We start from the raw sequence: 22,310 nt of genomic DNA on the forward strand, positions 1-22,310 counted from the left end.
TGCTAACGATCGACTAATGGTGATTTGCCGTTTCTCTTCCTGCCGCTTTTCCTGGTGATGTAACACAGAACTGTTGCCGCAACCAATATGAATGAAACGAGCTCTCGTTCGCATGCTGTGTTTACAATATTCTTTACCCAGAGGCGTGTTGATAAGATGACTAGTCTCGAAACGGAAAAAGTCTCCAAAATCAGCTTGGTCGATTTGGCCGGTTCCGAGCGGGCGGACTCGACCGGTGCCAAGGGCACGCGCCTTAAAGAGGGCGCTAACATCAATAAGAGCTTGACCACTCTAGGCAAGGTCATTTCCGCACTTGCTGAAGTGGTGAGTCATCAACTCTACTATGTAGATTTTGTCTCCTTATTTGTTATACATTAGCCGTACTCAACGGCATCCGGACTCTATTTTCATTCCTCACATACACATTCATTCAAGTTGTTTTACTCCCACACTTCATTATTACTCAACGAGTTTACCAATAGGTCACATGATTTAATCATTTTTTTTCTCGAATTTATTCACTCTTTTTGCTCGCAATTCGCTCCCACCATAATAAAATCAATCCATCACCACATAAACTCACATAATCAAAAACATCCTTCCGACGCGACTACTGCAGTCGGTAAGTATCCGGAAGTGACATCCACCTTTTATTCTCACTATGGCTTTGGCGCAAAAGTTTGTTGGCGTCCATTTCTAGTCCAAATGGATACATGCTTGCTTTAATACACTGCAACATCAGAGCACAAAAGTGATATTACGCTGAATAGTTGGACCAGTTGAAGGCGACATGAAGCAGACATGTGTTGTGCAATAAATGAGATTTTTTCATGATGCTTCGCTCTCGTGTGCACTGCAGCTAACTTGCTTATTATAGAATTTTCTTTTCATGATATGTCTCGTAAAATGTTTTGTTGCTAAGTGCACGGAATATGATCGGATGTAATTAGGAAAAGCGATAATAATGACAAAATGTAGAAAGCCGCATTTTTTTTGTTTAATGACATTTTTTTCGTTTTTCAGAATAATATGAAGTCCTAATAGAGTTCTTATTGGTTCTTATTTACTGAATTTTCTTGAATGCATTTTTCATAATGTAGAACTGAGTAATTTTTGTTTTCATTCTTCGTACAACTGCTAAAATTTACGTAATGCTTAAAAATATATAAAAAGCAAGACAAGAAGCGCAGACTTATGGATAGTATTTGCGTTCAATTTCCATCAGAGCTTCAATTGCCAACATTAAGTTGCTGTTTCTCTGTACTGTACTGCCTACATTGCATAATACTATCTGAGCCATATGAATAGGAGCATGATCTTAGGCAATATATGAGTACACCGGTGATTGTTCGATTTTCTAACAATTCTGTGAAAGAACCTAACAAAATCTGTATAAGTTATTGGGCATATGCAAAAATGCTAGACTCTTATATGAATATTGTATGAGACCTTACAATTTTGCAAGCTTTTCTTACAATATTTGTTTATGATCTTACATTTTTTGTATAAGAATCTAACAATTTGCATTAGCCCAGTTCTTATACAGGTTTTGATAGATTATTGTATATTTTTTTTTTAGAAAATGTAACAGTCGCTGGTTGAGTGTAAATACTCCTCAACTGACGCTTCGAAATGGTGGAGTAATTTTGATTGATTTTCCTCATCACTTTTTTTTTACACGAAACAAAGAATTTGTTCATAAATCATTTTATCTATCAATTTGATAATATTTATTTTCACCTTGAATCGTTTGTTTGCAAATAGTGAATACTACTAAAATTAGGGCAGACACTTTAAAATTTTTGGTTTTAGTTGGGTTTGAAATAAATCTCGCCAATTATAATCTGGATATGGCATATTGGTCTTATGAAAATATCATTTCTTTTCTTTCAAATAATCTAACGAACAATTTCTCAGAATAGTGACGTTTTGATTCATATTCCGAACACTTGAGCACATTTTTCACTTCTGAGGTCTTTATGGCATATGAATTTAAATATTTCCAATAGTTTCCATCGGATAGCTAAAGAATAGAACTTTCATATAAACGCTTGATATTGTGATTATCAATCCTGAATGATTTTATTTCCGAATTCCGAAGCATTAAATTGCAAAATTTCAACGTTATTCCGATATTGGACAAATATAATGTCCTTGGTCTGATGCAAACATAAGTGTTTCAGATAAATTTTCGTATATTTTGTGTTCGGAATATGAGTCTGTTTGGGATTTTAGTCAAAGCGGCATTTCAATGGATATGTAAGATATTTCGGCTTGAACACACCTCCTGTCGTAAAGCTTGGATCATGCCTTTATTTTTATTTTACTTCTTAAATGGAGTCTCCCCTTAGCCTTGCAAGCAAAGGCGTAAGATTGTTAATCCGGAAATGGCGAGACGTACTGGTTTCGTGGGATCAAACCACACCGAAGGAAGTGTTTACCCTCCAATACATTTTTAGAGCTAAATCTGTCACATGTTGTGCATATCCATAAATCGAGTTTCAGACATAGTAATCCTGACTACCTAGGAATATGGGGACTTCCACATAAGGCGGAATCACATAAGGCTGAAAAGCAGAAAAAGTAAAAATTTTACAAAAGGCTGTAACATCAAAGGCTGAACAATTGTGAGGACCAGATTTCAATGGAATAATTCACATTTGAAGTAAATGCTGACAATAACGGAAATAAATCGAAATTGCGTTTGGGTTTTGATTCTTGACAATATTACTTTTATTTCTTTTATACTTTATTCTTCCTTTGTTCTTCTTCCTTTTTTTTCTTCCTTCTTCCTTCTTCCGTCTCCATTCTTTCTTCTACCTTCTGTCTTTTTTGTTCTTCCTTCCTTCTTTCTTCTTATTCCTTCCTTCTTTTCTTCTTTCTTTCTTCTTTTCTCTTCGTCCTTTCTTGTTCTTTCATCCTTTTTTCTTCCTGTTTATTCTTCGTTTTCTTTCTTCGTTATTCTTTCTTCCTACTACCTTTTTCCTTATTGTTTTTCTTTCTTCCTTGTTTCTTCTTCATTTTTTATCTTTCATCTTCCTTCTTTCGTCTTCCATCTTCCATCTTTCGTCTTCCATCTTCTTTCTGTTTTCTTTTTTCCCTCTTCCGTTTCTTTTTTTTTCTTACCTATTTTTCTTCCATCTTTCTTCCTCTTTTTTCCTTCTTCCTTCTCATATCGCTCTTCTTTATTCCTTTTTCCTTCTTCACTCTTCCGTCTTTCTTTTTCCTTCCTTCACTTTCTTCCCTTTTTCTTCTTCCTTTTCCTCTCTTCCCTCTTCATTTTTCCTTCTTCTTCTTCTTCTGTCTTTCTTTTCCTTGTTCCTTTTTTCTACTTACTTTTTTATTTCTTTTTCTGATTTCTTCCTTCGTGTTTTTTCCTCCATCCTTCTTCCTTCATCCGTTTTTCTACTTCCTGCTTTCTTATTTATTCTTAATTCTTTATTTTTAATTATTCATTCTGTGTTCTTCCTTGATTACTTGATGAGCTACAGCTCTTCGATGAACCTACGTCGAATGGAGTATCCACTTCTCCACTGGACTCGATCCTGGGCCAATCGTTTCCAGTCGCCCTGAACCTTGAGCGCCCTCAGTTCCTCTTCAACTGCAAAAAAGCCAGGCCTGCGGCCTCTTCCGGGTTCTCTACTAAATATTATCTTCGCTTGACGTTCTTCTGACATACGAGCAACGTATCCAGCCCACCGTAGTTTGCCGTGTTGTATAAGCTTGGTAATATTCAGCCCTTTATACACCTGGTACAACTCGTGCTTCATGCGACGCCGCCAGATACCGTTCCCCTGTTTACCGAGTATTGTCCGCAGCACCTTACGCTCAAACACTCCGAAAGCTCTCCAATCAGCCTCCAAAGTTGATTGTCAGCGATCATGTACTTCGTTTTGCTAGTATTGATCGTGAGTCCGTGAGCCTCTACCACGGCACGGCGATCAATCCCGATAATATCGATATCGTATGCAAATCCCAAAAGCATATGCGATCTTGTGATAATGGTACTGCTTCTTTGCACACCAGCTCTCCTAATCGCTCCCTCGAGCTCTATATTGAACAGTAGATTCGAGAGTGCATCACCCTGCTTCAAGCCAGGTAACAAATGACGTCGATATTTCATCCGCAACTCTTACACTTGATTTCGATCCGTCCAACGTTATACGAATCAGCCGTATCAGTTTCGCCGGAAAACCATGTTCAAGCATAATTTGCCATAATTCATTCCGGAAGCATTAAAATGCAAAATTCCAACGTTATTCCGATGTTTGTTTTTAGTCCTGAAGCTCCTCCAGGATTTCGTCTAGGATTTCTTTTAGGATTTCGTCCGAAGATTCCTCCGAAAGTTCATTCAAAAATTCTTCCGGTAGTTCCTAAAGGATTTTGTCTGAAGGTTCCTCCAGGACTTCGTCCGGAAGTATCTCCAGGATTTCGTCTGGATGTTCCTTAAAGATTTCGACGGAAGTTCCTCCAGGATTTCTTCCGAAAGTTTCTTCAAGATTTCGTCCGGAAGTTTCTCCAGGATTTCGTCCGGAAGTTCCTTCAGGTTTTCTCCGGAAGTATATCCAGGATTTCGTTTGGAAGATCCTTCAGGATGTCGTCCATAAGTTTCTCCAAGATTTCGGCAGAACGTTTCTCCAGAATTTCGTCCGGCAGTTCCTTCAGGATTTCGTCCGGAAGCTCCTCTAGAACTGCATTCGGAAGTTCCTTCTGGATTTCGTCTGGAAGCTCCTCCAGGATTTCATTCAGAAGTTCTTTCAAAATTTCTTCTAGAAGTTCCTCCGAAGGTTTCTCCAGGATTTCGTCCGAAAATTCCTTCGAAAGTTCATCCAGAAATTTCTCCGGTAGTTCCTCTAGGATTTCGTCCGAAAGTTACTCGAGAATTTCGTCAGGAAGTTTCTTCAGGATTTCGATGTAGGTATTTTCAGGTTTTCGCCCGGAAGTTCCTTCCAGAAGTTCCTTCAGGATTTCACACGGAAGTTCCTACAGCATTTCATCTAGAGGTTCCTTTAGGAATTCGTCAAAAATTCCTCCAAAAGTTCATAAAAAAAAATCTTCCGGTAGTTCCTAAAGGATTTCATCTGATAGTTCCCCCAGGATTTCGTCTGATAGTTCCCCCAGGACTTCGTCCGGAAGTATCTCCAGGATTTTGTCTGGATGTTCCTTAAAAGTTTCGACAGAAGTTCCTCCAGGATTTCGTCCGGAAGTTTCTCCAGGATTTCGTCCGAAAGTTCCTTCCGTTTTTTTTTTTCCGGAAGTTCATCCAGGATTTTGTTTGGAAGTTCCTCCAGGATGTCATCCGAAAGTTTCTCCAAGATTTCATCCGAATGTTTCTAAGGAATTTCGTCCGGAAGTTCCCTTATTTCGAGAGTAAGCTCCTCCAGAATTTCATTCGGAAGTTCCTTCAGGATTTCGTCTGGAAGCTCGTCCAGGATTTCATTCGGAAGATCCTTCAAGATTTCTTCTAGAAGTTCCTCGAGGATTTTGTCCGGAGGTTTCTCCAGGATTTCGTCTGGAAGTACCTTCAGGATTTCGTCCGAAAATTCCTAGGAAAGTTCATCCAGAAATTCCTCCGGTAGTTCCTCCACGATTTCGTCCGGAAGTTCCTCCAAAATAACGCCCGGAAGTTTTTCCAGGATTTCGTCCGAGAAAAAAGAAGAATTTCGTCGATTTCGTCTGGAACTTCCATCAGGATTTCGCCCGGAAGTTCCTCCAGGACTTCGCCCGGAAGTTCCTACAGGAATTCCTCCGAAAGTTCATCCAGGATTTCGTCCAGAAGTGCCTCCAGGAATTTCCCCGGAAGTTCATCCAGAATTTCCTCCGGAAGTCCTTCTAGGATTGCATCAGTAAATTCCTACAGGATTTCGTACAGAAGTTTCTCCAGGAATTTCTCAGGAAGTTGCTCCAGGATTTCGTTCGGAAGTTCCTCAAGGATTTCTTCCGGAAGCTCCTTTAGGATTTCGTCCGGATGTCTCTCCAGGAATTCCAGCGGAAGTTCCTCTAAGCATTCTTCCAGGAATTCCTACAAAAGTTCCATAAAAAATTCTTCTTTGAAGATTTTTTTCGGAAGATTCTCCAGAAATTCCTTCTTCAGAGAGTTCGTCTGGAAGCCCCTCAGATAATTCCTCCTTAGATTCCTGCAGGAATTCTTCCGGAATTTCTTGAAGTTATTCCTCCAAAATCCTTTTAAAAATTTCTCTGGAGTTCAGATAATTCATAGAAGCTTTCTCAAAATTTCCCGGAAAACACTTCCAGAAATTTAGATTTTGTACGAATATTCCTCTACAAGTTACTCCTCAGGGAATCTCCTGAAATTCTCCCTGGAGTTCCTCCAGAAACTCGTCCAAGAATTCTTCCTAAATTACTTCGAGAACTCTCCTTCGAATCTGGCATAGAATTTCTAACGCAACACCCAACAACCCCGGAAGTTGTTCTAAGTATACTTATGAGAATTCAATTGCGATTTTCTCCAGAAATTATTCCGGAAATCCCTCCAGGAGTTTCCCAAAACATTCCTCCAAGAAGCCCCGGTTAAATACTTTTGAAATGCTTCAGTAATTTCTTCTGGAAATTATATATTTAAAGTTCTACCGAATCATTTACAGAAATTCTGAAAGTTCGTAGTTTTTTCCGGGTCCTTTCTCCCAAATATCTGCCCTGGGAATTATTCCACAAATACTCCTGCCTTCTCTTGCTCGAGTTCTTTCCAGGAGTTTCCGTGGCATTTACTTCAAGAGTACTTCTATAAATTCATTTATAGGTTCTCCAATTGCTTCGGAAATTTGTTTTGAACTTCCGCCAGAAACTCCTTAAGGAATAATCCAAAAAAACCTCTGGGAACTGCTCCGGTATATTCCTCCAGACGGAATTCACGATGGATTTTTTTGTGGGATTATTCGAGAGAGTTCTTAAAAGATTTCATGAAACATGTCCGTCTTGAAGGATTCCTTAAAGAAATTTCTGACATAATTTGCAAAGGAATGCTTCGCAAGTGAAGTTTCTATATAATTTTTGGAGTTATACTCAAACAAAATCTGAAAGAGTTGTTGAAGAAAGCTCAGAAAAAATTTGAAAAGGTTGAATCACTGTACAATTTTCTGTATGAATTCTTGATTTCACGATGGGCTTCCAGAAGATATGCTTGAAGGAATTACTTAAATAATTTCTGAAGAAATTCATAGAGAGTTAAAGTTAAAGTCAAGAAGTTAAATTGTTTTCAAATGTAGCTTTAAAGAATCTAGTTGAACCAGTAGACGTTGTCCTGCATAGTAGGCGATTATGGGAGTCGAGAATGTTTCCCACCCGAAAACACCCTAGACCGGCCCGAAAATCGAAATCGCCATCTCCGGATTGGGAATCCTACGCCTTTGCTCACAAGGCTACTGGAGACCCAGCAAAATTTCCTTACAAATCCTAATTCTAGTGTTTCACGATTTACTCAACCTAACCCACGTAACATTTTAGGTTTTATAACGCTCTTGAAGACCATAATTTACTCTACAAGAGTGTTATAAAACCAAAATGTTACCAGGGAAAGGTCATATAAACCCGTCGGAAACATTAATAAAATAATGCTGAAGGAGTGACTAAAGCCTACATCCATCCATTTTCAAGTTATTCGGATACGTGCCATATTTGTTATTTTCCAGTTTTAAATGAAATTACGAAATAATCTTTTCCGCCTCTCTTCTTCCTTGTTCCTTCTTCCATTTTCTCTCTTCCTTTCTAGTTCCTTATTCTTACTTCCTTCTCTTTTTTCTTCTACCTTCTATTTTCTTCCTTCTCTCTTTTATCTTCTTCCTTTTTCTTTCCTTCATCTTCCTTCTTTGATCTGCCTTCTTTCTTCCTTCAACCTTTTGTTTTCCTTTTTCCTTCTTCCGTCTTCATTATTTCTTCTACCTTCTTCCTTTTCTTGTTCTTCCTTCTTCATGGCATGGTGTATCCATGGTGTACTTGCCACAAAGAATACATACTCAACTCATGCATAGAAATCTGCTGAAACTGCGGCATAGAAATCTGCTGAAACTGCGGCAGAGAAATCTGCTGAAATGCTCATAGAATTCTAAGATGAAAAGCAAACAAGTACCAGACCAAGTTGGAACGTAGAGCCATAGAAGAAGAAGACCTTTTGAAGAAACATTTCAAATGCAGTAAATTTAACTTTTGCGGTTAAATCTTATTACCACATCTTAACTCAATCAATACTGGAACATACAAAATTGTCAGATTTTTGTTAAAGTATTGTACTTTCAAAGCCTAACAATTGTGCATTCTTCATATGAAATATTTGTACATGCCAAGCTCAGTGTATGATTTTTCAATATTCTGATTGCCTAATCCGCTTTCTGACTAATAGCCATTAAAAAACTTACTTCACCGAACGCAAACCATACCTGTCACGTTTACATAACTTCCATCCACGAAAATCAACCCTACCATCTGGCGTTCGCCTGCTCAGCCACTCATTCTAACGCTATTTCGCGCTTTATGTGTTTTTTCGTATACATCACTCACCTATCAATTTGTGTCACTGATGTACGTGCGGTGATTGAAAATCGTGTGCCATTCTAATATTCCGTTTCTTCGCAACCCGCCCATAACCAACCAGGCTTCGAAAAGCAAGAAGTCCAAAAAGGCCGATTTTATACCCTACCGTGACTCCGTCTTGACATGGCTGCTGAGGGAAAATCTCGGTGGCAACTCGAAAACGGCCATGATTGCCGCGATATCGCCGGCCGATATCAACTATGACGAAACGCTGAGCACGCTGAGGTAAGTCCACGGTAGTGCCAATAAATGACGATCCGGTGGTGACATTGGAGACGAGCAAGCGAGCGACAATCGAACTAATTTATTTCCCATTTGGGTGTCGTCTTTCTGTTTCCTCCCCGAACCAACACACAGATATGCTGACCGCGCCAAACAGATCGTATGCAAGGCTGTCGTCAACGAGGACGCCAACGCGAAACTTATTCGCGAACTCAAGGAGGAGATCCAGAAGCTTCGCGAGCTGCTCAAGGCCGAGGGTATCGAAGTGCAGGAAGGTAAGTGACATTTGATTGATGATTGCTCTTTGGAGTCATGTTACCAACCTACCACAAGCCAAAATCGATTAGTTTTGCGTCGCAGACTTTATCGTCTATCGAATCGTGTTTCTATTGGAAGAGCTTGGTCCGCGCTGGAAGTTGCCCAGATCTGACCAAGCCGTGTGGTAGGGACAGAATGTGTAATCTTTATCAAATGTATTAGAGGTTTGGTTCCGTTTCGTTCGTTACCTTTTCCGGACATTATTTTTTATGTTTGTTTCTTTGGTTTTCTTTCGGACAATCGTGCATCCAAAATTCCCTTACATTTGAGTTATCATCACCAATCACATGGAAAACGAAATTAGAATTTATTTCCATTGGTAGCCAAATTCAATCGTTAGGGGTCACACATTCACACCTATTGGCGATTCATGTCTAGAGTAAGGAAGAACTCAAACGAATTAAACACATTGACGTACACTTTTCCTGTAGGACCGGACGTTAAAGTGGTTTGTGAAAAGCGAGACGCTAATAGTAAGTAGAACGTCGAATGCTAAGGAAAATCACACGAAAACTTTACATTCTCGTTGGTTGCGCTTTCACAGTTTTTTTTTTATCATTTTTGTGTTTGTTTTTATACACTTATGATCCGTAATCCACCAGAGTACAATCAGACAGAACTGAAATTATTATACTATTTTTTTGTCTATAGCGCTTGAAAAAATGTTTTCATAGTTTTTAGCAATCATTTGTGGTGTTTTCCAATTTGTAAATATCGTGGGATGCGAAACCAGAATTCATTTTGTGGATAACGTATTGCTCTGATTCATTTGATTATCGAAGTAAAACTTCAGTAACTCGATTATTTTGTTATTTAAGAAGCATCTCTCTTCCACCACTATTTGCAAAATAAACTGTGTTTGACCAGTGATGGTTTGGAACGCAATAAATTTTGTTCCATGATAAGAGCCGATTAACTCTTATTCATCTTATCTCTAAGTGAAGTAAGTGAAAGCTTCAATTTTATCGACATTTTGCTATCATGTGCGTTCATTCACGAAAAAATCTAATAAAAGAAGGAACGGATTATTAGCTTTTCTTTGATTTTGTTACGAGATGAAGATTATTACTAGGAGAAGGTGGGTAGACATGATCCCCGGGAAGACTTGATCACCCCCTGTTTTATCGAGAACTAAAGTAGTTTTGTTCTAGCGTATTTTTGGTATAGATCCTCTAGGCAAATGACCTTTATGTGGGGGTTAGGGACAATAGGTCGAAAGACAAAAGGTCGAAAGGATAAATGGTCGAAAGACAAAAGGTCGAAGGGACAAATGGTCGAAAAGGACAAAAGGTCGAAAGGGACAAAAGGTCGAAAGGACAAAACGTCGAACGGGACAAAAAGTCGAAAGAAACTAAAGATCAATAAGATCAAAAGGTCGAAATGGACAAGGAACTGAAACGGAGAGTCAATCTAGCACCAGCAGAGTTGCCCTACACAGTTAGCAAAAATTCTGCTCTTTTATTTTTCACAATTTTTAACAATTAAATAAAATTCATTCAGTGAGTACAACTAATAGATGGATGTTGAGTTTTCTAAATGTCACTTCGATCTATCAAAATGGTGACGCCGTACATCAAATACATCGGCGTATATTACACGCCGGTGTATTTTCAATGTGTGCGCATGAGTGGCTGCGGAGTACACTATTTTGACAGATCAAAGTGACATTCAGGAAACCTAGATATTCATCTATTATTTGCACTCATTGGATGAATTTTATTCAGTTGCTAAAAATAGTTTAAAATAAAAGAGCAACTTTTTTGCCAACTATATAGGACAACTCTGTCTCGCGCAAAACAAGTTTTATTCATTTCCTAAATCAACAATCTTTTTATCTCTAACAGAACTATTTAGATATTCATAATATTGTTTCATAGTTATTACTCCTTCTTTGAAAATTGCTCATTCTTCAACTTTGATTGATGTAATGAGTGTTTTATTTCTGCTTGAAGTTAAATGCATTTCATAAATTCTTTTGGAATACACCCAACTTGTTATCAACTTGTTCTTGATCTACCTTTTGTCCCTTTCGACCTTTTGTCCTTTCCGACCTTTTGTCCTTTTCGACCTTTTGTCCCGTTCGACCTTCTTTGCCTTTCGACCTTTTGTCCTTTCGACCTTCTGTCCCTTTCGACGTTTTGTCTTTTCGACCTTTTGTCCTTTCGACCTTTTGTCTTTTCGACCTTTCTTTCAACCTTTTGTCCTTTCGACCTTTTGTCTTTCGACCTTTTGCCATAGATTCTTTATGTGGTGAGTTATTTTTTGGATTGACAATCTAACTTATTCTGCAGGATGGTTTGTATGTTTTGACCTTCCTAAAGATTTTTTTATTGGCCACGCAAAATTTGAATAACTTTTCATAACAATGGCCAAATGCTTTCGTTTTTTCACAGCACAAAGCCATAAATGTGCCTAATGATTTGTACTGATGAAAATGTCAACATTCCATCAAAGTTTTAGGATATTTGGATTTAAAGTTATTGCCCCAATATGGGGCCATTTGATCCGCCATCAGTCACCCATACAAAAATTTGGAGAAAAAATTCAAAAAAATATAAATTTGTTCTCAGGCTTCTAATTTTTTGTAGATTTGACAGATTTGATAAAGGGTTGGCAGGAAAAATTATTTATTGTGTAGATATCATAGAACGGGAAATCAAGTCTCCTCAAATTTGAAAAATGGATGTGCTGTCGAATTCAATAACAAAAATCGTTCATGTATGCGCACAGCAATTCGAAAATTGCGCGTATTTTGAAGAAAAATATTTAAAAAATCTGAGGGCACCTTCTAATTTTATCATAGCAAGTTCTTGGAGAGGGATCAATTTCCTCCGAATATTTTAAAAGCAGATTTCTGACAGCACTCTAAAAAATATATTGTGTATCAATAACAACAATAGTTTAAGGGCTGTCATACATCAGTAAAGTTAAATACTATATTTCTTAGAGAGTCTGTGTGAAAATCGCGTATGTTTATTTATTTATGGCTGTGATACATCGGAAATCAGAAAAGGGGATCAAGTCTACCCAGTCTCCCCTATAGATAAGGTGTGGGATTGCCAATCTGGAGTCTGTTTTTACGTAAGTGATATGCGAGTTCCAAGTTCCGCGACGTTAAATTATTTTGATTGTAGAAAGTATGTATTAGCCGGGATAAAGCAAAGATAGTTGTTATCCCTTTATTGGAATCATGATTTTACCTGTAAAATACAATGATTAATGTATTTACTTTTTCAAACATAATGCGTATATCCGGAATACAGCAATCTTCTTCTTCTGATTGGCATTACATCCCCACCCTGGGACAGAGCCGCCTCACAGCTTAGTGTTCATTGAGCACTTCCACAGTTATTAACTGCGAGGTTTCTAAGCCAAGTTACCATTTTTGCATTCGTATATCATGAGGCTAGCATGATGATACTTTTATACCCAGTGAAGTCGAGACAATTTCCAATCTGAAAATTGCCTAGACCGGCACTGGTAATCGAACCCAGCCACCCTCAGCATGGTCTTGCCTTGTAGCCGCGCGTCTTATCGCACGGCTACAGCAATGCTTGGTGTTATTCCTTCTTCAGAAGTTGACGTTTGCCTGGAATAAATTAATGGTGAATAGGATTTCTTCTTAAATGACAGGAGTTTTCTCGGAATGAGCCAATGGTAGATGTAATTTCTTCTTAGGAAGTAGGCTTTTGTCCGGAATAAGACAATGGTGGATGTTATTCCTTCTTTGGGAGTAGGCGTTTGCCCAGAATAAGGCGAAGATGGATGTGATTCCTTCTTTGAAAGTAGGCGTTTGGCCGGAATACGGCAATGCTGTATGTAATTGCTTTTTTTTTGGAAATGCTTTTTTTTTGGAAAAAGGCGTTTGCTCGAAATAAGGCAATATTTGTGTGATACCCTCTTTGGAAGTAGGCGTTTGTCCGAAATAAGTAAATGATGGATAAGAAAATTATTTTGAGCTTTTAGTGGAATGTCTTAATAAAAAGAAGTTCATATATAAAAAGAGTTCATACTATCTTATTTAATTTCACCACTTTATTGTAACTTTAACAGATACGTAATTCGACCTCAACAGTAAGTCTGTCTTTTCAGTGTCTCGTACTTGAGTCAACTTGACACTGAAGACAGCCTTACGATTGAGGTCGAACACATGTCTTTTGCAGTTACAATCAAGTGGCGGAGTTAAATGGGTACGAACTTGTCTTATGACAAGTAAATGATGGATTGTATCCCTCCTCAGAAATGATTCTGTCGTTTTGATTGTCCATCATTCCGAGGAATTTCTACCATCAGTTTGCATTTATCAGAACATGGCCTCGATGCAAAACAGTCTCATTCGCCTATATGCAAAAATAAATCAAATAACCTTTCTGTTTCACAGTTAAAAATTATGTCAAATGTCCGTTACGCTAAATGACACAGACCCGCCGTCGTTAGGCATAACGGTCGTTTGGCATAGTATTGCCTTTTGTATGTCATGGGCTGTTCGTAACGACCATTATGCCTTACAGCAGCGGTTCTCAACCTGGGGTACATGTACCCCCAGGGGTACCTTCGCTGACCCCAGGGGGTACCTCGGACGAAAATGCGTAATGGCGGACATATTACAATTCCAATAAAAAACTATTGGTAAAGTTTTAAAAATTGTATAAATTTATATTTCAAGACTTTGTATTGTAGGGGTAATGACGGCTTATGCAGGTTTTGTTTTATTATTGGCAGGGTTTTTTTTATGACTGATTATGCTCAAATTTGGCCCAAACATTCTTTGCATATCAAAGAATATTGTGGCCAAATTTCATAAAATTCGGTCGACAAAAACCCCCCTGCCAATAATAGAACAAAACCTGTAAAGCTCATCTGTTCCCTACATAATATGCATTGCAATAAGTAAAACAAAATTCACTTAATCGAAATAAAATTATGAAATATATTGAAAATATAATTCCTAACTAAAATATTAAATTTGAAGGCTCAGAAGCCTTGAAGCATGAAGGCTCTTTTTCCCACCTAAAAACTCTTGGAAGCCTTCTTCTACGTCGAAAGCTTTCTTCCAAGCAAAATAATTGAAATATTAAATTTGAAGGTTAGGACAAAGGCTTTAAAAAAAAAAAAACTTTTGGAAGCCTTCTTCGATGCGGTTGAACAACCTCCTTCCAATACCGCTTCAAGAGACTTGGAAACCTCCTTTCCAGGGTTGTTAATCGATAAATTATCATCGTTAATTTAACGCCAACTTCGATAACGATAACACTTTTACGATAATGCTTCGTTAGCTTAGCTTAGCTTAGAGCTTAGCTTAGACTGACTGTACATATCAATGGTTGCTACTCCGTGATGGATCAGAGCTGGTGCGAATTGCACTTCGATCCAAGTGAATAGTGGTTGGGATTTACCATGTATTCTCGAAGTGCACGTTCCAACAGCTCTCGAATTTTGATCAATAACGGCGCCGGCCAAGTCCTTACAGTCAGTTGGGAAAGGAAGGGAAGGTTAGTGTGTGGTTATTGTTGCTACTAGAGACCGAGAATACCTCTGCATCTCCACAATTACCACGGGAAGGAATTTGTGTTAGTTGGGTGGGATAATCAGAAACATAGATCGGGATTCACCATGGAAAGCGATGTGATCTATGTAACTTCTATTTTACCAATTAGTACGGATAGTTTTGTATACAACATTATTAGCATTTCTAATCAGATCTTTTGGAATACGTGTTGAATTGTTCATCCATCTTAAAGATAAACAATCAATCACTCAAAGTAAGCGATTGTTCATTTGAATGTGGACTAAAACGTCAACGCCATCGTTATTGCTTCAACGCGAGGATATGTAATGCTTACTGTGAAGGGGCGACAATGTAACAAAGAAATTAAATTTGAAACAAAGCGAAAAAAAAATCATCATCGACAAAACAGGCAACTTTATCCAGAATCGGATTATTACCTTTGTTATAACTGTTTCTGTGAGCAGTCGAAACTAGAAGGAAATCCCACAGTGCCGGACATATAAGCCATCAAATAACTGTTTCAAATTTATCGGGGGAAAACAAGCTTAGATCCTGACAGTCATCATGCAATGCTTCTGCTAATGTAAATAGCGCGTTTTGTAACTATATAATGACAAAAACGAAGACAGTATTTATAATGGCATTGGAATGAATGTAATTTAGAAACTAATATCAATCGACAGTTGGACACAAAATCGTTCATATCGGATTAAATTTAGATTAGAGAGCTATTGAGAGAAGTCCTCAGATTATTGAGCACGTGCCATTTTTTTGAGGTTATGATTCTCGCGACAGTTAGAGGGAGCAGTTACACAATAAACGACATCAAATAAGGTTAATTTCAGGTAAAAAATTTTAATTTGTTGAATTTTCTTCACAGTTTTGAAATCCAAACAAAAGAAATCTATTATTTTAACTTGAAGAGTATACTAACCTCTTAATAGTTAAATGCAACAACACAAGAAATGCAAACAGTAGAATTAAAAAAAAGATAAATAAATAGGTGCAAAATACTTAGCTTATCCAAGCAAAAGATATGTTTTCCAGGAATACGATCTGGTACACTATGAGCTCCGCTGTAGTTGACATCCGATTTTTAGAGAAAAACTTGAAATGTCATCATACACACACTGCACATTTTCTTTCATGCACCCTCTCCACAGTGGGAACTAAATCTACACTCCGTCGAGAGAAAGCGGATTCTACAACATAAAAATGACTCGGTTAGAACGGAACAATGCTTGTCTCTGCTCGAACTCCACATGCTTCTCATGCGACACAGATTCAACATTATCGACACTACAATATTCTTTTAGAATCACGCGGAAACGTTTGGCTGAAATCAGCTGAATTTTAAATTTCAACGCCCGGCGAAAATTTGACGCTCGAAAATTTGCGACCGGTCGCAAGCATGGCACACTCCGATCATTCTTTTACGATAATGCTTCGTTGACGATAAAATGAGCGTTGAATTAACAGACCGCATCGTGCTTTCGTGCTGTGCGGTTCTTTCTCTCTTTGCGGAAGGAAGTTTTTAATACTACCCGAAGCTATTTTAATTTCAACGGTGCTTCTTAGCGCTATTTGTACCCACTGATCCCGTTACGATCTTTGCAAGGACCCGTGCCTTCGTTTTACGTTGGACCCGTTTGCGGAAGTAAAATTCCGACAAGCGGTGGTAATCCTGCAGGGACACCGTTCTGGGAAAAAACCTCTTAGAAGGTCACGTCTCCACGCTCAGCCATGAGCATTAATAAAAACAAGAGGAAGGGGGAGTCTTTGAATTCTCCACTTCCTTCAAAGAAACAAGGTTTCAAGACCGTCCTGCCCAAGCGCGGAAAAAATAGAAGGAAGCTGGAGAATTCAGATATTCCTTCTAACTCTAATATCGGAAATAATTCTTCTCCAATCGAACTGAGCAATCAGTTCGATTTGATTAATGATGAAATTGAGCAAATCGAATCTACCTCTAGCCCAGGTGATTCGATTCATGCGAAAAAAACAAGGATTCCGCCAATTGTGGTATCTGTTGCCGAGTTTTCTGGCTTCCGGAATGAGATTTTGAGTAACCTTCAGGGGATCAAGGTTTCATTTCAGATTGCTAGGAAGGGTGACTGCCGCGTTTTGCCGGGATCCTTTGACGATCGCAAACGTCTTCTTCACTATTTAACTGAGAAGCGCCATAAATTCTTCACATACGACGACAAAACTGAGCGATTGTTCAAAGTCGTCTTGAAAGGTCTCCCCAGTGATGACAAATCACTGGATGAGATTAAAATTGAAATTTCTCAATTACTTGGATTTTCACCAGTCCAAGTAATTAAGATGAAAAGAAATCCCATTGTGGTACTTCCCAGAGGGGCATTTCTCAAGAATTTTATTTAGTTCATTTTAACAAAAGTGAACTAAATAATATGAAAAGTTGGAAAAGGCCTGTATTATGTCCCATGTCCGTGTTACATGGGAACATTTCCGCAGGCCTGGGGAAATTCAAAACCCTACCCAGTGCCGTAAGTGCCAAAAGTGGGGTCATGGAACCAAACATTGTCACATGGATGCTAAATGCATGATTTGTGGTGGAACCTCTCACGCCAAGGACGCATGTCCTGTGAGAGAAAGATTCAATGAATTCAAGTGCGCAAACTGTGGGGCAATCATAAATCCAATTTCTGGGAATGCCCTTCACGCAAAAAGTTTTGAATTCCCGTGCAAAATTGATGACGGAAATTCAATCGGATCCCAGATTCGACGGGTAGAAATTTTCAAACGCTCAAATTTCGAAACCGGTTACCGGTCGAGCAATTCATACCCACCACAATTCACAAACAAATTTTGCCGCTCGTCAACGGGTAGCAAGCACTTCAGTAAATTCCAAATTTTCGAATGTACCTACGTATGCAAACATCGCTGCTGGTAGACAAAATTTCTCTTCTCAAAATGAGGTTTATACCCATGTCCCAACGGAAAATAATGGTCATGTTGCCGATTCAGGTAGCATGACTGCTTCCGATTTTGATTTTTAACTGAACAATTGCATCACATGATTGATGCAATGTTCAAAGCAAATATCATTCCTGAAGCTGTTCAGGTTGGTATAAAGTACACACAAAAAATTGTTATCGGACTCCGTTTCAATGGATCCAAATAATTGTGTGAAAGTTCTAAATTGGAATGCCCGCTCTCTAAAGGGTAAGGAAGATGAATATTCAACTTCCTTTCAGTTCATAATGTGCATATTGCCATTATAACTGAAACGTATTTAAAACCAGGACTCTCCATTAAAAGAGATCCAAACTATTTTATCTACAGAAATGATCGTCTTGACAGCGCCTGTGGTGGGGTCGCCATTGTCATTAATAGACGTATCAAACATAAATTATTTTCTTCGTTTGAAACCAAAGTTTTTGAAACCTTGGGAGTTTCTGTTGAAACAAATTTTGGACAATTTTCCTTCATTGCAGCCTACTTGCCTTTTCAATGCAATGGGCAGCAAAAGAATTTGTTGAAAGCTGATCTTCAAATTCTGACTCGCAACAAATAAAAATTCTTCGTAATTGGTGACTTCAATGCCAAACACCGTTCATGGAATAATGCTCAAAGCAATTCCAATGGTAAAATTTTATTTGAAGATTGTTCTGCGGGATATTAAACTATTCAATATCCCAATGGACCAACTTGTTTTTCTTCCAGTCGAAATCCTTCCACAATTGATTTAGTTTTAACGGATTCAAGTCAGCTGTGTGGCCAATTGGTAACTCATGCTGACTTTGACTCAATCACCTTCCTGTGACATTTGAAATCTCACAAGAAGCCATTTATAATCCAATCAGCTCTACTTTTAATTATCATAGAGCTGATTGGGATTCTCTCAAAACGTATATCGATAGGAATTTTGATGTTGATATTCCTCTCGATACCAAAAGTGATATTGATAATGCTCTCGTATCTTTGACAGATTTAATTGTCGAAGCCAGAGGCATTGCAATTGCGAAATGTGAAGTTAAATTCAACTCCGTTATTATTGACGACGATCTTCAGCTACTGATCCGTCTTAAAAATGTGAGAAGAAGGCAATACCAAAGAACTCGCGATCCCGCGTTGAAAGTTATTTGGCGAGATTTGCAAAATGAAATTAAAAAACGTTTCGCTATTCTGAGAAATACCAACTTTGAGAATAATGTCTCAAAGTTGGATCCCAGTTCGAAACCCTTCTGCAAATTAACAAACAAAAATTCTTAAAAAACCTCAAAAGCCAATTCCAGCGCTTAAAGAGGGAAATAAAATTTTATTAACAAATGGCGAAAAGGCTCAAAAACTTGCTCAGCAGTTCGAGAGTGCCCATAATTTTAGTCTAGGTCTCACTAGTCCAATTGAGGATCAGGTTACACGGAGCTTCGAAGACATTCTCAACCAAGAGAATGTTTTTGCCCCTTCGTTGGGAACCAATTTGGATGAAGTGAGATCTATTACTAGAAACTTTAAAAATATGAAAGCCCCGGGTGATGATGGTATTTTCTACATACTTATCAAAAACTTCCTGAGAGCTCTTTATCCTTTTGGTTAATTTATTTAACAGATGTTTTCAATTGGCATACTTTCCAGATAAATGGAAAAGCGCCAAAGTTGTTCCAATTTTGAAGCCGGACAAAATCCAGCTGAGGCTTCTAGTTATCGCCCAATCAGTTTGCTTTCTTCAATAAGCAAACTGTTTGAAAAGATTATTTTAAATAGAATGATGGTTCATATTAATGACAATTCTATTTTTTGCTGATGAGCAATTTGGTTTTTCGCCATGGGCATTCAACCACTCATCAGTTATTAAGAGTTACGAACTTAATTCGGCTCAACAAATCTGAAGGATATTCGACTGGAGTTGCTCTTCTTGATATAGAGAAAGCATTTGACAGTGTTTGGCATGAAGGTTTGATTGTAAAATTGATGAATTTTAATTTTCCTCTGTACATCATTAAACTGATCCAAAATTATTTATCAGATCGCTCGCTGCAGGTAAACTATCAGAATACTAAATCTGATAGATTACCTGTAAAACTAGTGTCCCCAAGGCAGCATACTGGGGCCCATATTGTATAACATTTTTACTTCTGACTTACCTGATTTACCACCAGGGTGTCAAAAATCTTTGTTTGCAGATGACACGGGCCTTTCAGCCAAAGGGCGAAGCCTTCGTGTCATTTGTAGTAGATTGCAAAAAAGTTTGGATATTTTCTCCACTTACTTGCAAAAATGGAAAATTTCCCCGAATGCTTCTAAAACTCAGCTTATAATTTTCCCACATAAGCCGAGAGCTTCTTATTTGAAACCTTCTAGCAGACATATTGTCACTATGAATGGGGTTCCAATTAATTGGTCTAGCGAAGCTAAATATTTAGGACTTCTGCTAGATCAAAAATTAACTTTTAAAAATCACATTGAGGGCCTTCAAGCCAAATGTAACAAATATATTAAGTGCCTATATCCACTTATAAACAGAAAATCAAAACTTTGTCTTAAGAACAAACTTTTGATTTACAAACAAATTTTTAGACCTGCCATGTTGTATGCTGTGCCAATATGGGCTAGTTGCTGCAATACCAGAAAGAAGGCACTCCAGAGGATTCAAAATAAAATTTTGAAAATGATTCTGAAGTTGCCTCCGTGGTATAGTACCAATGAGCTTCATAGAATTTCTAATATTGAGACATTGCAACAAATGTCCAACAAAATAATTTCCAATTTTAGACAAAAATCGTTGCAATCTTCTATTGCAACGATTAGCTCCTTGTACCCTTAGTATAAAATAGGTTAAGTTTAGTTTAAGTTGAAAACATTGTAATTCCTACATGGTTCAATTCAACCAGAGGAAAAAATTCTAACTGCCAGAGGCAATTGAAATGTATTAATAATAAGTTATTATTAATAACTAAAAGCGTAACATAGCAAATAAGGATGATAGTGTTAAGAAAACACGGAACACCTAGTCTAAGAGATGAATGCATGTATTAGATAATTAGCAAATAAAATTAGTTAAAAAAAAAAAAAAAAAAAAAAAGCGTTGAGTTAACGTTATCGTTATCGAGTATTCGTTGATTTATCGATATTTATCGAGTTAACTGTAACATTTACTACAGTTTGAAGTGCAAATATTCACAAGTTGGATTTGCAATATCTATTTTAAAAATATTGTATCGCCTTACAATATTCGAGAACGCCTTTAAATCCTGGAATTCAATTGGGATTCAAGGAGGTCACCGAATTGACCAACACATTATTTCGTTCAATCATTAAAGTTCTTACAGAGTCGCAGTTCTCCATAGTAGAGAATCTGAGAGCATTTTTAATGTCTACCTATACTTTTGAAGATCCGGAGCACCCAGTTATATGAATATTTTATGACTCACAGTTTAGACTAAACTCCTTAGTCTAACGAAATCATAGGTGACGAGGTTAGTCCAATCTGTTGAGAGAATGTTCACTCGGTACTGGTGCTGCCTGGAATGCAGCACTACAGATCGCTGCATCAAATAAATTTCTAGTACTTGGATCCCAATATATTGTCGATGACATCTATGCTGCAGCTGCATAATGAAAAAAAAACGCTAACCACCAACAGAGCACCTCACTTGTCATCGTTTCGTAGAGCAGCATGCATTAAGCAATAATTGTAGAGTGCCCCGCTTCAATCAAAATTAACTCTGATCAACCAGCTGCAAACAATTTGTTCCATTCTCGACTTCTGTCAAAATTTTACACCAACTTTATTCGCGTAATCTAGTAACCACATTATCGCAAAATTATCGAGTTAACTTACGTTAAATTATCGAACTACGATAATAATTCAGTTGATTCATCGTTATCGTAGCAACCGATAACGTTGATCACAATCAACTTTATCGGCGATAACGATAAATTAACGATTAACAACCCTGCTCCTTTCGAGGGGCTCAGAATTCTTCTTTCAGCCAGCCCCCTTTCATGAGGCTCGAAATCCTCCTTTTAGGAGGCTCGGAACCAGCCTTTCGAGGGGCTCCGAATTTTTTCAGCCAACCCCCACAAGTGTTCCGGAAGCCTATTTTCAAATAGTCGGAAACCCAGTTTCAGTAGGCTCGGAAGAACCTTTTTCAATTGGCTCAGAAGCCCACTTTCAAGAGGCTCGAAAACCCCTTTCATGCGGCACGGAAGCACCTTTTTAAGAGTCTCGGAAACCTCCTTTCGAAGGGGCTCGGAATTCTTCTTTCAGTCAGCCCTCTTTGAAGTGGTTCGGAAGCCTCTTTTCGGTAGCCCCTTTTCAAAACAGATAGGAAACCCTCATTCAAGAAGCTCAGATGCCACTTTTTTAGAGGTTCAAAGGCCCCTTTCTCCAGAGGGTTTGAGATCTTGTTTCAAATGTCCCGGAAGTCTACTTTCAAGTGGCTCGGAAACACAACCGAGGGGCTTGGAATTCTTTGTTCAAGAAGCTTGGAATTCAATAGGCTCAAAAGGCTCAGCAAAGTAATTTTAAGATGGTTAATGTCTCCTTTCAAGAGGCTCGAAAGACCCATTTTATCAGGCTCGGAAATCAGATTTCGAAGGGGCTCGGAATTCTTCTTTCAGTCAGCACCCTTTCAAGTGGTTCGGAAGCCTCTTTTGGAAAGGGTCGGAAGCCCCCTTTTAAGTGTCTCAAAAACTTCCTTTGGAGGGGCTCGGAATTCTTCCTTCGAGAAGCTTAGGAGCCTAC

The 22,310-nt window shown here is 38.2% G+C and overlaps 1 protein-coding gene across 10 annotated transcripts in view; it reads left to right on the forward strand.

The window, feature by feature from the left end:
* The window catches only part of LOC134224547 (kinesin-like protein unc-104), a 174,547-nt gene that overhangs the window by 111,973 nt on the left and 40,264 nt on the right, over window positions 1–22,310 (forward strand). For 7 of the 10 annotated variants that reach the window (XM_062703927.1, XM_062703931.1, XM_062703929.1 and 4 more), the window contains 4 exons: window positions 69–324; window positions 8,609–8,772; window positions 8,905–9,044; window positions 9,519–9,560. In XM_062703927.1, coding sequence (XP_062559911.1) covers window positions 69–324; window positions 8,609–8,772; window positions 8,905–9,044; window positions 9,519–9,560 — 602 coding nt within the window. The remainder of the gene's footprint in view (window positions 1–68; window positions 325–8,608; window positions 8,773–8,904; window positions 9,045–9,518; window positions 9,561–22,310) is intronic. The other 3 variants (XM_062703932.1, XM_062703936.1, XM_062703937.1) reach the window with 2 other exon arrangements.

Source organism: Armigeres subalbatus, chromosome 3 (assembly GCF_024139115.2).
Source record: "Armigeres subalbatus isolate Guangzhou_Male chromosome 3, GZ_Asu_2, whole genome shotgun sequence".
Taxonomy (NCBI): Eukaryota; Metazoa; Arthropoda; class Insecta; order Diptera; family Culicidae; genus Armigeres; species Armigeres subalbatus.